At 35.8% G+C, this 15,130-nt stretch overlaps 1 protein-coding gene across 3 annotated transcripts in view; it reads left to right on the forward strand.

The window, feature by feature from the left end:
• The first annotated feature begins 822 nt into the window (after positions 1-822).
• Rab3gap1 (RAB3 GTPase activating protein catalytic subunit 1) overlaps positions 823-15,130 on the forward strand; it is a 115,001-nt gene continuing 100,693 nt past the window's right edge. For all 3 annotated transcript variants that reach the window (XM_074070627.1, XM_074070628.1, XM_074070629.1), the window contains exons 1-3: positions 823-876; positions 979-1,034; positions 4,918-4,993. In XM_074070627.1, the coding sequence (XP_073926728.1) occupies positions 859-876; positions 979-1,034; positions 4,918-4,993 (150 nt within the window). In that variant the 5' untranslated portion in view covers positions 823-858. The remainder of the gene's footprint in view (positions 877-978; positions 1,035-4,917; positions 4,994-15,130) is intronic.

Raw genomic sequence — 15,130 nt, forward strand, 5'->3', positions numbered from 1 at the left:
TTTAAACCTAGCCAAAAGTAGAGGAAGTATATCATAAACATCTATGTCCTTGTCATCTGCTTAAACAATTATCTACTCATAGCTTTTATTTCATCCCTATTTCCACTCACTTTCCCTCTTCAACTACTTTGAAGCAAGTCCCAGACATCCTATCATTTCCGCTGTAACATTTCAGTGCATATGAGATAGAATTCTTTTTTTTTCCTTTGGTGGGACTGGGATTTGAACTCAGGGCTTCACACTTGCTAGGTAGGCCCTCTATCACTTGAGCCACTATGTCAGCCCTCTATAGTTCTTAACGTCTGGCTGGTACATCTTCCTTTCTTCAACAGCTTAAAAAAGTAAAGTGTTATGGAACAGCATGTTGCTCCTCCGAGAAATTAGATAAGCAGACTGATGATTTTATTTCATAACTTAACTAAACAGCAAATTCTTTCAAGGGTGGGGTAATAAGAGTTGGTAGGTTTATAGCACCTAGCTCAGTGCTGGACAATCAATAAAGTTTGAATGAAAACAAACCTAATGTGCTTTAGGGTTTTTTTAAAAAATACAGTCTTACATGAGTTTAGGGCCTTGTCTTGCCCTGCTTCTATCACTCTCCTGTAATCATGACTATACTGAATATTTTCAAATATTATTAAGTCAGACAGAGGCGGAGGGTGGACATACTAAATTCCTCCTGCCTGGAGGAACAAAGCCCATTCATTCTCCTTGCCTGAGCAGGACTCACTCACAGAGGGCGGGGCTTAGCCGAGGCCCCGCCCACTTCCCCGCCTACCGCCGCTCACAGCCCGCTCCTCCGTCCCCTGCTCTTCTTTTTTTCCCAGCAGCCTTCGCGTCGACCCGGCGTTCCTCAAGATGGCGGCTGACAGTGAGGTGAGTTCTTTGCTTCTTACCTATCGCTGTCACTAAGTTCTCTCCTCCACGTCATCGCTCCGGGGCTAAATCTCTTTGTTTCTTTTCCTCCTCTTCCCGCAGCCCGAGTCCGAGGTGTTTGAGATCACAGACTTCACTACTGCCTCGGAGTGGGAAAGGTGAGTCGCGTCTTTGGTTACCAGCAGCCTGGGCCCCGACGGCCCCCGCCGCTTCCCCAACCCAAACACAACCCACATGATTCCTGTTCGGCGGGAGGAAGAGAACCGCGGGTCCTCCCTGCGCCTCTTTTCCACGCCTGGTGTCTTGACACACCCCGGCCCGCCCCCGTCTGTCAAACTCTGTCTTCCAGAAAAAGTTTCGTTTACTCTCGGACCACTTTCCTTACACCTTTGCTCGCCCGCAGAAATAATTTCCGAGTCCATCACTACCGCCCCTGTGTTCATTTGCGTTCATCTCACTTGTTATCCCAAGCAGTGAACTTCGCGGCTGCTGTTTTCGGATCAGGCTGTCAGAATGTTGATGGTTGGGTATCTGCCACAATCACACCAGCTCCTTCATCCTGCCTTTCAGAATAACCTTTTAAATTTTTTTAATCATGAAGTCTGCATCTGGCTTTTAACGCTTTGATGCAAGTTGTTAAATTTCAGTGGGTAATGTGCCTGGCTTCCTGGGCCTGTCCAACTCAGATGGACAGCTGTTTGGGTGAAACTCTTGTGACAATGAAACTAGTTGAAAGTCAGGTTTGTTCAGGAGTGATAGGTTAAGAAGTTTTCTGTTCCGTTGCACAGAAACCTTTCAGTTTTGTGGGTGTTGAAGTCAGTATTTAGATTGTTGCAATAGTTTTATAATCTTTCCGATTGGGAGATATAATTTATGGCTATCAGGCCAGTAGATAGCATAGGAAAATATAAAAAGATCCATGCTGGAATAATAGTTGGACCTGTTCTGCTCCCTCCTGCCCCCTCAAAAAAAGGTAAGACATAACCACACTGACAACTACCGTTCGTCCAGTACTATACTGTATGTGTGTGGGGGGGAGATAACCCCCAAAACTTTACCATATGTTTTTAAAAGTCCAGCAAATAGTTAAAAAGTAAGTCATTTGGTACTACAGTAGTTTCAATATGGATGATGATGTACACTACAAAATTGTTTGAGATATTTTTGTAGAAAAGAGAAAATGAGCAGCTTTGAAAATGGGAAGTGGAAGCAGACACCAAGTTACATGCCTGTAATTCCATCTATGGAGAGACTGAGGTGGAAAAATTGCTTGACCTAAGGAGACCAACCTGGACAACATTAGAGACAAATGTGAGAGTGAACTTTTGGGACCTCATGAAAGAAATGCAGAGTGAAGTGCTATCTATAGGAAATAAATAAGATTAGTAAGAAAGTGGGACCAGGTTATGGAGAGCCTCCAAAATACGTGAAGGAATCTAGATTCAGTGTGTTTGACCAGTGGTTCTCAGATTTTGCATCAGAATCATAGATTGCTGGGTTCCCCTCTCAGAGTTTCTGACTAGTAGGTTTGAGGTGCAACACCTCCCCCCACCACCAATTTTTTTTTGTAGCATGGTCCCAGGTAATATAGATGCTGCTGGTCAGGAGATCACACCTGAAAAAGAACAACTGCTTAAGAAAATGGTGAAGGATCCTTGATTTTAGAGTGGTCAGGTGTTATGTTAAGAGTTATTTCAGGACATGAGTTAAATGAAAGATGGTGATTTAGAACTGGAGAGAAAGGAAGGATTGTAAGATATTTCAAGATTTAGGTAGGTAAGTTTGATATACATCACAGCTGTATCACAGTAGTAATAAACTGCAGTTTATTACCTGAAAGAACAAAGATAAGGAGGTGTCATAGTAAGGAGTGCATTTTTGGACCTGTTAAATTTGAAATTGATGTCTTGAAGGTAGTTAGAATAATGGAATTTGAATCTTGGAGGATGAGGGGGTGAGGAAGCATCAGTGTTTTGAATGGAAAATGATGGCTTTCTCCTAGTTAAATATTTAAAATTTCCTGAGGGGAGTATTAAATTCTTTTCCTCCTCATATGAGAATAATTGTTAATATAGTTAAGAGGACTATCACAAAGTAGGAAACTTAGTTTTTGTCTTTTATGTTCTTTTTCATAGAGCAAACTAGTATTTTATAATTTATAAGAAAAATGTTAATGCTTCTAAGTTTTTTGATCCTTAAGTTTAATGTTTGAATGTAAAGTTCTTGTCAGTATGTTTTATATGTTAGTCAGATAATTTATTGAGAGGATTAAGTAGAAGTCTGTAACTCTTTATCATTTGTTAAGTATTTACTGAATGTCCATGTGTGAAGCACAGTGAGGGACATTAGAGATTTAGGATTGTGGTAGTTTTTGTACAGTCTAGTAGAAGAGACAGACATGAATCAAATAATACAAATGAGTCTGTAATTAAAAATTGACACAAGAGCTAGGAAAGGAAAGAAACTTGGTCTTACAAAAACATATAACAAAAGAATCTAATATAGAATAATTAGTTAACTGGCCCTATAGCTAAGATCTGGAGAGCTTTTAAGGAAAATACTACAGAATTTTTCTAGTCAAATCTCAATACCTATAGATAGAGTCTATTTTTTCTCTTTTAATTAATTTATACAATAAGTATTTTCATATACGTATGAATTCATAAAGTATTTTTGCTCTGAAAGCTATATTTTAAATTATTTTTATTTTAGCAGTAATACCTCATATTAAAAAACAATACCATAAGCCTACCACAAAGATATAACTTACTAATTTTTTACCATATTTCTGTTGTGAGTGTTGTAAGCTTTTTGAATGAATGCTTGTTTATATAGCTTTTTACAGTTAACGTATGAACATTTTGTTTCCTCAAATGTTCTTCAAAACAAGATTTTTAGTGGGTGCTTATTAGACCGTTCAGTGGATGTACTATTCACAGCAATTAGACATTAAGGTAGCTTCCAGTTTTTTATCTTTACAAGTGCAGTATACACTTACTGCTTAAAAAAATATTTTTTTCTTTTGTGCTTGGGATGGAACCTAGGGCCTCATGCATACCCCTCGCCTCCTGCAGTGTATAGTTCATGTAAAATTTTGCTCACCTATGGATATATAGTAAATTTTAATTTATTTTGTAAATATGTAAACTTATTTCTAGAGCACCTATTTTTTTTTTTCCTTTTTTTTTTGTTAGTACTGACATTTGAACTTAGGGCCTTGTGCTTGCTATGCACATGCTCTACCACATGAGCCACACCACCAGCCCTGGAGCACTCATTTACGAACTAATAATTGTCATTTGACTAAATTCCCCCAAAATGAATTGGGAAAAGCAGTTAACACTGCTTTTAATTTGTTTTTTTGGTTTTGAGATAGGTTCCGGCTAACTTTGGGCTGGTTTCCAACTCAATATCCTTCTTTCTCCATCTCATATGTAGCGGGATTACAGGTACACACCACTACACTTGACTACGCTGCTTTTAATTTTAAAAAGTAATGAGAAGATTTAGTCTAATCATAAGCTCTGATTTACCATTGCTTTCATTACTGTCCTAAAGCAGATGTGAGCATTAATTCATAATATAACTGAAGAAAAACATCTGAGGCATTTGAATAAAATTTGGCTAGAATTAACTACTCTAGCAATACTACCTAGAGTTTTTAGGAACATTATTACTAATATTTAATATAAGAAGTAAGTTTGACAAGTTTCTATTTGCTGATGTTGAGCATGTTGCTAGTCAAATTCATTTTGCTATTTATTTATTTATTTATTTTGGCAGTACTGAGGTTTGAACCCAGGGCTTCCTGCTTGCCAGGCCTTTCTTGAGTAAACAGTAGACTTAGATGAATCAAAATTTAAGAACAGGATTATTCTCAATAGGATTATTTCTGCTTTTACTTCATATCCATAAATTAGGCTAACAATATTAAACTTACTGAGCCTTCTCTAATCAAAATGTTAAAATAAAAATCTTTAAAGAAATTGTACAATAATGTACAGCTACATATTTACAAAGCTTTTTTTCCTTTCTTCCTAGGTTTATTTCTAAAGTTGAAGAAGTCTTGAATGACTGGAAACTGATTGGAAACTCAGTGGGAAGGTCACTTGAAAAGGTCAGACTATTTGCTGGTGTATCTCAATTGGTATTTAATTTGAAATCTCTATTTTTAATCCCTTTTCTGCACTTGGCACATTTGAATTAAATGTTTAAAAGTTATAATCTATAAATATCAAATAGCATGTGAAAGAATTTGGATTTGATTTGTGGCAAATGATAAATGTAAGACACTGAAATCTTTTAAATAATAAAGTTTTATATATGTATATATATAAATGCCATTCTTTGTGTGATTTTGTTTCTTCTTATGTTTACTTTTCTTTTACCTTATCCCTTGAAATGTTAGAAAATCTTTTTCAGAGTTTTTAATCAATCAGTTTTTAATCAAAGTTTTTAATTTCCTGGGTAGGATATTTTGCTTATTGAAGAAAAATCTTGTTAAAACTAACAAGTTGTAATGACAGCTGTTTTACTCAGTTTTTGTATTTTATGATATCACTAAGTAACCACCCTCATCCTTTTTAATGTAAAGCTGTCTTGAGGATTTATGTAAGAATGAAAAGGCATGCTTCAAAATTGAGGTGGAACTAGAATTCTAATTCGAGGTACTGATAAACGACACACCCAATGTTTCCTGAAGAATGTATTCTGAAAACAAATCTAGATTTTCTCAATTCACTGAAGAGATCTAACAATTTGATCTTAAGCTTATGTACATGCTTAGTTTGTTAAAGTCTTCTGAGGTAAAATTGATCATTGTTATTACTATAACCTGTTATTAACTCAGTAATAATTTAACTGGGATTTATGCCCCATAAAAAAATTCTCAGTTGTCAATATTTGCTAGGGTTTTTCACTTTTATGTTGGTGATAAGAAAATTTGAAGCTATGGAAAAACACTAGAACTTTTTTCTTTGTCCATATGAATATGAGCACTAAAAGTAACAGTACATACAGAAAACATACATCATTTAATGATTTGTTGGAATATATAAATAAATTGATATTCTGTGTTAAAATATTTTTCTTTTAATTTTTTAATAAAATGTGAAATTCTGTTGCACTTGAAACAAACATATAACCATTGATATAGATTCCAGTAAGATTAAAGGCAAAATAAGCTAGATATACCTGAAAGGGGAAAAGATTTGCATTAACAAAATAGAGCTAAGCCAGGTACTTGTGGGCTCTGATATGACATTCTTTAATTCTTTCACTTATATCTATTTACTGAGTACCTGCTATGTGGCAGATGGAAGAAATAGTGAACAAAATAAGATCCATGCTGCCACTCAAGCTAAATTCTAGTGAGGGAGAAAAGTAATAAAGTAAATAGATAAGATTAAGACATTAGATGCTAAATTTGATTTTGGGATTGAAATGGGTAATGTATTTACTGTAGGTAACATACTGTAGTGGAGGCTGGAGGGTTAGCTCTGGCCCATGTCTCCCTATTAGATAGTACACAAACAGATACGGAAAACTTGAGCAGATTTCGAGGTGAGCTGAAATTATGAATAAGAAGAGTAAATGACAAGTATTTGGTACAGAAAAGAAAGTTCAGGTAATTGCCTTAAGAGGTTTTCATTTATGTGAGATACAGTGACTACTCATTCTCTTTTGCTGAGGGAGAATTAAAGGAAGTTATTTTAAATCTTTAACTCTGGAAAATTTCAAACATACAAAGTTAATGTTTGTATAATGAGCTTCTATGTGCCCACCACCCAATTTCACAATTAATTTTCTGCCGTTTCTTATTAGCAGTACCTCTCTCTACTTGTTTATCTGTCCACTAGATTTTTTTTTTTTAAACAATTTTTTTTTTCCTTAGGGTTTTGCTAGGTAGTCCAGGCTTGCCTCAAAGATACTCCTGCCTCTGCCTCCAAAATGCTGGTAAATAGTTTGTAAAAGATAAAATTTATTTTTGTGTAATGCATAAAACCTAACTGCTTAATTTTGACAAATTTCACACTGATGTAATTCACATTTCCTACATACAAATGACAGACATTTTTGTCATCCTAGAAAGATATCTAGTGACTTTTCTAGTTAATCCCTATTCCCCTAGGCAATTTCTGTTCTGTTTCCTCCCTTCCCAAAACTATAGATTACATTTATCTGCCGTAGAATTTCATATACAGTGTCCCCCTATTTCTTTGAGGGATTGGTTTCATAACCCCTCATACACTAAAATCTACAAATCAAGTGACTTAGCTATGTTGCCCAAGTGGCCAGGAATTTATAAGTTTAAGTGGTTCTCTAGCTTTAGTCTCCTAGGCAATTTTTTTTTCAAATATTTTATATCTAAGCTTGGTTTAATCTGAAGATATAGAGCCCACAGATATGGAGGGCCTATTGTGTATTGTATCATACAGTTCATACTCTTTTGCCTAGCTTGTTTTACTCAGTATTTTGATGTCTAGGTTGTCCCGTGTAGCTGTATTTCATTTCATTTTATTGCTGTGTACTACTGTTCCACTGTTTGTTCCACTTAATGACAGACATAGTGAATAAATGTTGAATATTTTCTTGGATAAAATACCTAGGTGTGAAATTAACAACTAGGTCATAGATAGATGTATACTTAATTTTGAGATACTGCTGAAGGTTTTTGTCCTATTTTACTCATTAATACATAAGGAGTAAAGTTACTCTACTTTCTCACCAGTTATTTTCACTCTTGTCAATTTTGGTCATTCTACTGGGTATGTAATTTGTAGTTCTAATTTGTGTTTTTCTTTATGTTTATTTTGTATTTCTATGATGAATATTGAGATTGATGACTTTTTCATGTCATCAATCAATCAATCAATTGATCATCAATCAATGTTGTATGATATAATTCTGACTGGAATTGTTTTGAAATTTTACTTTTCAGTTGTATGCTAGTACATAGGTACACCAGGAAATTTTGTATGTTGACTTTATATTCTAAGACCTGGATAAACATACTTACAAGTTATTAATTATAACCACTTTGTTTGTTCATTTTCTATATTAATTATGTTGCTCACAAATAGAAACAGATTACTTCCTCTTGAATTTCTGTATCTTTATTTTGTATTTTAATTCCAGTAATCAGGACCTTCAGTAAAATGTGAACTAGAACTGCTGAGAGTAAACGTCATTACCTTTTTACTAATTTGAGGGGGGTAATGTTCAGTATTTCAGTGCTGAAGTTAACTATAGGTATTTCATTAGTATTAATTAAAAAACTGAGAAAAGTTGGCTCAAAGTTTGTTTGATCATGAATATTTAAGTTAGTCAAATCTAATTGACATAATTGTATGGTTTTTTTTTTACTTTGAATATGGTAAATTATGTCAATTGAACTTTTTATTGTAGAATAGAAAGATAGAAATAGAAGATTCAACATTTTAACCAATTGTAAGTATAAAATTTAGTGGTATTAAGTACTCTTACATAGTGTGCAACCATTATCATTTTCTGTCTCCAGAACTTTTTAATCAACCCATACTGAAGCTCCATACCCATTAAACAATAACCACCCCCTTCTCTGTTCTTTTCGTAACCATGGTTTTTGTCTCCATGAATCTGACTAGTCTATATACCTCAAAGAAGTAGAGTCATATCATATTTTATGTAGCATAATGTCTTCAGGGTTCACCCAAGGTTATAGCATGTAAGAATTGCCTTTTGAGGCTGAATAATATTCTCTGTGTATATATCATATTTCATTTATGTGTTCATGCATCTGTTGATGGACATTTGAGTTGCTTACATCTTTTGACTATTGTGACTAAATAATACTTCTATGAACATAGGTGTATAAATATGCTTGAGTTTCTGTTTTCAGTTCTTTTGGGTTTAAATCCAGAAGGGGAATTGTTGGGTCATTTGGTAATTCTGTTTTTAACTTTTAGTGAAGAAGTACCATACGTTTGGTTGACTATAAATTCTGTTTTTGTTTCCCTAAAAGAATCTTTAGCTTGTTTTTGAAGGGTAGTTTTATAGAATAATTCTGACTTGACCATTATACTTTTCCAGTTCATTAAAGACATTGTCTTCTGTTCTCTATAGTTTCCAATGTAGTTATCATATTTCTGTTCTACTTTGTTGTTTTTCTCTCTGGCTGCTTTTGAGACTTTTTTTATTTAAAAAATTTTTCCTATTTAAGCCACCTTATGGTGATGTGTATAAGTATGTTTTCTTTGTGTAAGTTTTTTGCTTTTCAAAATTGGGGGAAATTTAGGTCACTATTTCTTCAGTTCTTTCTCCGCTGCCTCCTACCATCATTCTCTATTCTTTTTCTTTCTTGGATTATATTCAATGTTTGACCTTAATACAGCCTCAAAGGTAGGTCTCTGATTTTCTGCTATTCTCAGTTATATTGATTGATTGATTGATTGATTGATTATGGCAGTTCTGGGCCTTGTGCTTGCTGGGCAGGTACTTTACTACTTGAGCCACATCCAAGCCCTTTTTTTGCTTTTAGTTATTTTTCACATAGGGTCTTCTGTTTTTGCCCACAATGACTTATACCTCCATGTAGCTAGGATCACAGGTGCATGCCACCACACCCAAGTTTATTGATTGAGATGCAGGTCTTGCTACTTTTTGCAACTTGTGGACTACAATCCTCCTGATCTCCACTTCCCCAGTGGTGGGGATTACAGGTATGAGCCACCACACCTGGCCACATTTTCAGTCTTTTTGCCTCTCTGTTCTTTTACATTTTTTATTAGTATATGTCAGTTTTACAAAGAGAGCTCATTGTGATATTTCCATACATACATATAATGCACTTTGATGATATTCACCATTTATTACTCTTTCTTATCCCCTCCGTTTTTATGTACAGTTTTTAATGGGTTTCATTATTCCGTTTTCATACATGTATCATATTTCCCCACCCCGTCACATTCTCCTCTCCTCCCCAGTTGTTGCACACCCTCCAAACATTCCATTATACATTCATATCTTCTTTCTTTCATTTTAGGTTTAGATTCTACATATGAGAGAAAACGTCATGTTTGTTTAACATGATGTTCTTCAGTTCCATCCATTTTCCTGCAAACAATATAATTTCATTCTTCATGGCTGAATAATACTCCATTTTATATATGTACCATATTTTTTTATTCTTTATAGTTGATGGGCACCTAGGCTGATCCTATAGCATTGCTGTTATGAATAGTGCTACTATAATCATGGGTGTGCAAGTATCCATATTGTATGCTGATTTACATTCCATCAGGTATGTCCCTAGGACTAGTATAGCAGGATCATATGGTACTATTTTTAGTTTTTTGAGGAACCTCTGTACTGATTTCCTTACTGGCTGCACTAATGTACATCTCCACTAACAGTGTATAAGGGTTCATTTTTTTCTCCTCATCCTTGCCAGATTTCTTGTTTGTTTTCTGGAGGATAGCCATTATGACTGGAGTGAGATGGAATTTCAGTGTGGTTTTTAAAAATTTTTACTTTATTCATATGTGCATACAATGTTTGGGTCATTTCTTCCCCCTTCCCCCACCCCCTCCCTTACCCCCGACCCCTCCCTTTACCCCCCTACCCCCTCGCTACCCAGCACAAACTATTTTGCCCTTATCTCTAATTTTGATGAAGAGAGACTATAAGCAATAATAGGAAGGACCAGGGGTTTTTGCTAGTTGAGATAAGGATAGCTATACAGGGAGTTGACTCCCATTGATTTCCTGTGCATGTGTGTTACCTTCTAAGTTAATTCTTCTTGATCTAACCTTTTCTCTAGTTCCTGGTCCCCTTCTCCTATTGGCTTCAGTTGCTTTAAAGTATCTGCTTTAGTTTCTCTGCATTGAGGGCAACAAATGCTATCTAGTTTTTTGGATGTCTAACCTATCCTCATACCTTCCTTGTGTGTTCTCACTTTATCATGTGATCAAAGTCCAATCCTCTTGTGTTTGCCCTTGATCTAATGTCTGCATATGAGGGAGAATACAATTTTTGGTGTTTTGGGCCAGGCTACCCTCACTCAGAATGATGTTCTCCAGTTCCATCCATTTACCAGCGAATGAAAACATTTCATTCTTCTTCATGGCAGCATAAAATTCCATTGTGTATAGATACCACATTTTCTTAATCCATTTGTCAGTGGTGGGGCATCTTGGCTGTTTCCATAACTTGGCTATTGTGAATAGTGCCGCAATAAACATGGATGTGCAGGTGCCTCTGGAGTAACCTGTGTCACAGTCTTTCGGGTATATCCCCAAGAGTGGTGTTGCTGGATCATATGGCAGATCAATGTTTAGCTTTTTAAGTAGCCTCCAAATTTTTTTCCAGAATGGTTGTACTGGTTTACATTCCCACCAGCAGTGTAAGAGGGTTCCTTTTTCCCCCCGCATCCTTGCCAAAACCTGTTGCTAGTGGTGTTGCAAATGATGGCTATTCTAACGGGTGAGGTGGAATTTTAGTGTGGTTTTAATTTGCATTTCCTTTATTGCTAGGCATGGTGAGCATTTTTTCATGTGTTTTTTGACCATTTGAATTTCTTCTTTTGGGAAAGTTCTGTTTAGTTCACTTGCCCATTTCTTTATTGGTTCATTAATTTTGGGAGAATTTAGTTTTTTAAGTTCCCTATATATTCTGGTTATCAGTCCTTTGATGTGTAGCTGGCAAATATTTTCTCCCACTCTGTGGGTGTTCTCTTCAGTTTAGAGACCATTTCTTTTGTTGAGCAGAAGCTTTTTAGTTTTATGAGGTCCCATTTATCTATGCTATCTCTTAGTTGCTGTGCTGCTGGGGTTCCATTGAGAAAGTTCTTGCCTATACCTACTAACTCCAGAATATTTCCTACTCTTTCCTGTATCAACTTTAGAGTTTGGGGTCTGATATTAAGATCCTTGATCCATTTTGAGTTAATCTTGGTATAGGGTGATACACATGGATCTTGTTTCAGTTCTTGCAGACTGCTAACCAGTTTTCCCAGCAGTTTTTGTTGAAGAGGCTGTCTTTTTCTCCATCATATATTTTTAGCACCTTTTTACAAAGACAAGTTGGTTATAGTTGTGTGGCTTCATATCTGGGTCCTCTATTCTGTTCTACTGGTCTTCATGTCTGTTTTGTGCCAGTACCATGCTGTTTTTATTGTTATTGCTTTGTAATATAGTTTGAAGTCGGGTATTGTGATACCTCCAGCATTGTTCTTTTGACTGAGTATTGCCTTGGCTATTCGTGGCCTCTTGTGTTTCCATATAAATATAACGGTAGATTTTTCAGTCTCTTTAATGAATGTCATTGGAATTTTGATGGGAATTGCATTAAACATGTAGATTATTTTTGGGAGTATAGACATTTTTACTATGTTGATTCTACTAATCTATGAGCATGGGAGATCTCCCCACTTTGTATAGTCTTCCTCAATCTCTTTCTTCAGAAGTTTACAGTTTTCCTTGTAGAGATCGTTCACATCCTTTGTTGGGTTTACCCCTAGGTATTTGATTTTTTTTTGAGGCTATTGTAAATGGAATTGTTTTCATATATTTTTTCTCTTTGTTCATTATTAGTGTATAGAAATGCTAATGATTTTTATGTTGATTTTATATCCTGCTACCTTGCTATAGCTATTGATGTTGTCTAGGAGCTTTTGAGTAGAGTTTTTTGGGTCTTTAAGGTATAGGATCATGTCATCTGCAAATAGGGATATTTTGACAGTTTCTTTACCTATTTGTATTCCTGTTATTCCTTCTTCTTGCCTAATTGCTCTGGCTAGGAATTCCAGTACTATGTTGAATAGGAGTGGAGATAGTGGGCATCCTTGTCTAGTTTCTGATTTTAGAGGGAATGGTTTCAGTTTTTCTCCATGAAGTATAATGCTGGCTGTAGGTTTTATAAATGTTGTAGCTTTTATAAATGTTGAGGAACTTTCCTTCTATTCCTAGTTTTCTTAGAGCTTTTATCATGAAATGGTGTTGGATCTTATCCAAGGCTTTTTCTGCATCTATTGAGATGATCAAGTGGTTTTTGTCTTTGCTTCTGTTAATGTGGTTTATTACGTTTATTGATTTTTGTATGTTGAACCACCCCTGCATTCCTGGGATGAGGCCTACTTAGTGGTGGCGAATAATATTTTTGATGTGTTGTTGAATTTGGTTTGCCATTATTTTGTTGAGGATTTTTGCATCAATGTTCATTAAGGAGATTGGCCTATAGTTCTCCTTTTTGGAGGTGTCTTTGCCTGGTTTTGGGATAAGTGTAATACTGGCTTCATAAAATGTGTTAGGCAGTTTTCCTTCCCTTTCTATTTCTCCTGGTTGCTGGGCAGGTGCTGCAGCTGCCCCTACCTTCTCCAGCGGGCTTGTTTATTTACAGTTCCATGAGGGATTGCCTCCCCCCATTTGGCACTCAGGGTGCCCCGCCCTCTTTGCTACGTGTCCTTTTTGTTGTTATTGCTTATTATTCAGGTTTTCTTTTTTTTTCCCTGAGTTGCGGTCAGTCTGTCCAGGGGGCTATGCTGATCTGGCCCAGGGTTGTCTGTGGGAATACCGCATGCCGCTTAGCTCACCTTGTGGTCTGCATCTTCCCAAGTGGTCTGGGTGCTGGTGCCTGGCAGTGCGGGAGCCCTCCTTGTTTCTCTGTTTAACGTGGAGTGGTTACGCTATGCATGGGCTGGGGGTGTGGAGGAGTCAAAATTTTGCCTCTTCTTGGTGGTTCTTCCTGTAATGTGTATCTACAGCGTCTCTCCAAGATTTTACTTTAGGAAGCATGCTTTCTGCTTCCTCCCTCTAGCTGCCATCTTGGTATCTCTATCTTCAGTGTGGTTTTGATTTGCATTTCCTTTATGGCTAAGGATGTTGAACATTTTTTGTGTATTTATTACCATTAGTATGTCTTCTTTTGAGAACTGTATTCATTTGCCCATTTATTACTTGGGTTATTTGTTATCCTGGCATTTAATGTTTTGAGCTTTTTGTATATACTGGATATCAATCCTTTATCTGATGAAATGCTGACAAAGATTTTCTCTCATTTGGTAGGCTGTCTTCATTCTGGTGATTGTTTCCTTTTATGTACAGGAGTTTTTTAGCTTGATATAATCCCATTTGTCAATTCTTGCTCTTGTTTTTGAGTGATTAGAGTTCTATTAATAAACTTGTTGCCTATGCCTGTATTTTCAAGTGTTTACCCTATGTTTTCCGATAGTGGCTTCAAATTTGCAGGTCTTTGATCTATTTTGAACTGACTTTTGTACAGGATGAGAAATAAGGATCTAGTTTCAGTCTTCTATAGGTGGGTATTCATTTTTCCCAACACCATTTGTTGAAGAGGTTGTCTTTTTGTCAACATAATTTTTTGGTATCTTTGTTGAGAATCAGATAGCTATATGGGCTTATTTCTATTCACTTGGTCTACATGTGTGATTTTGTGCCAATATCATGCTGTTTTTGTTAACTGTGGCTCTAGTATAATTTGGAGTCAAGTATTTTGATACCTCTTTTTGCTCAGGATTGCTTTTGCTATTTGGGGTACATAGGCATCCATATGGATTTTAGGATTTTTTTTTTTAATATTTCTGTGAAGAATGACATTGGGATTTTATGGGGATTGCATTACATCTGTTGATTGCTTTTGATAGTGTAACTGTTTTCACAATGTTCACTCTGCCAGTCCATGAATAGGGGAGGTCTTTCCATCTTCTAGAGTCTTCTTCACTTTCTTTGTCTAAATGTTTATAGTTTTCATTGTAGAGGTCTTTCACCTCCTTAGTTTAGTTTATTTCTAGGAAATTTTTTGAGGCTTTTATGAATGATATTTTTCTGGTTTATTTCTCATCCTGTTTTGTATTTGTATATAGAAATGCTACTGTTTTTGTTTTTGTTTTTTTTTTAAATCTGGCTACTTTGCCAAAAGTGCTTTAATAGGTCTAAGAGTTTTCTGGTTGAGTCTTTAGGATATTTTGAATATAAGATCTTATCATGTGCAAATAGGGATAAATTTGACTTTTTCCTTCCCTATTTGTACCTCTTTTATTTATTTCTTTTATCTTATTGCTCTAGCTAAGAATTCAAGCACTGAATATGCATGGAGACAGTGGACATTTTTCTTTGGTTCCTGCCTTCAGAAGAAATGCTTTCAGTTTGTACCATTTAGTATGCTGTTGGCTCTAGGTTTGTTGTATAAAACTTTTATTACGCTGATGTACATTCCTTCCATTTCTAGTTCTTCAGGGAAAGGTGTTGATTGTTAGAGG

The sequence above is a fragment of the Castor canadensis genome, chromosome 4, assembly GCF_047511655.1.
Source record: "Castor canadensis chromosome 4, mCasCan1.hap1v2, whole genome shotgun sequence".
NCBI lineage: Eukaryota > Metazoa > Chordata > Mammalia > Rodentia > Castoridae > Castor > Castor canadensis.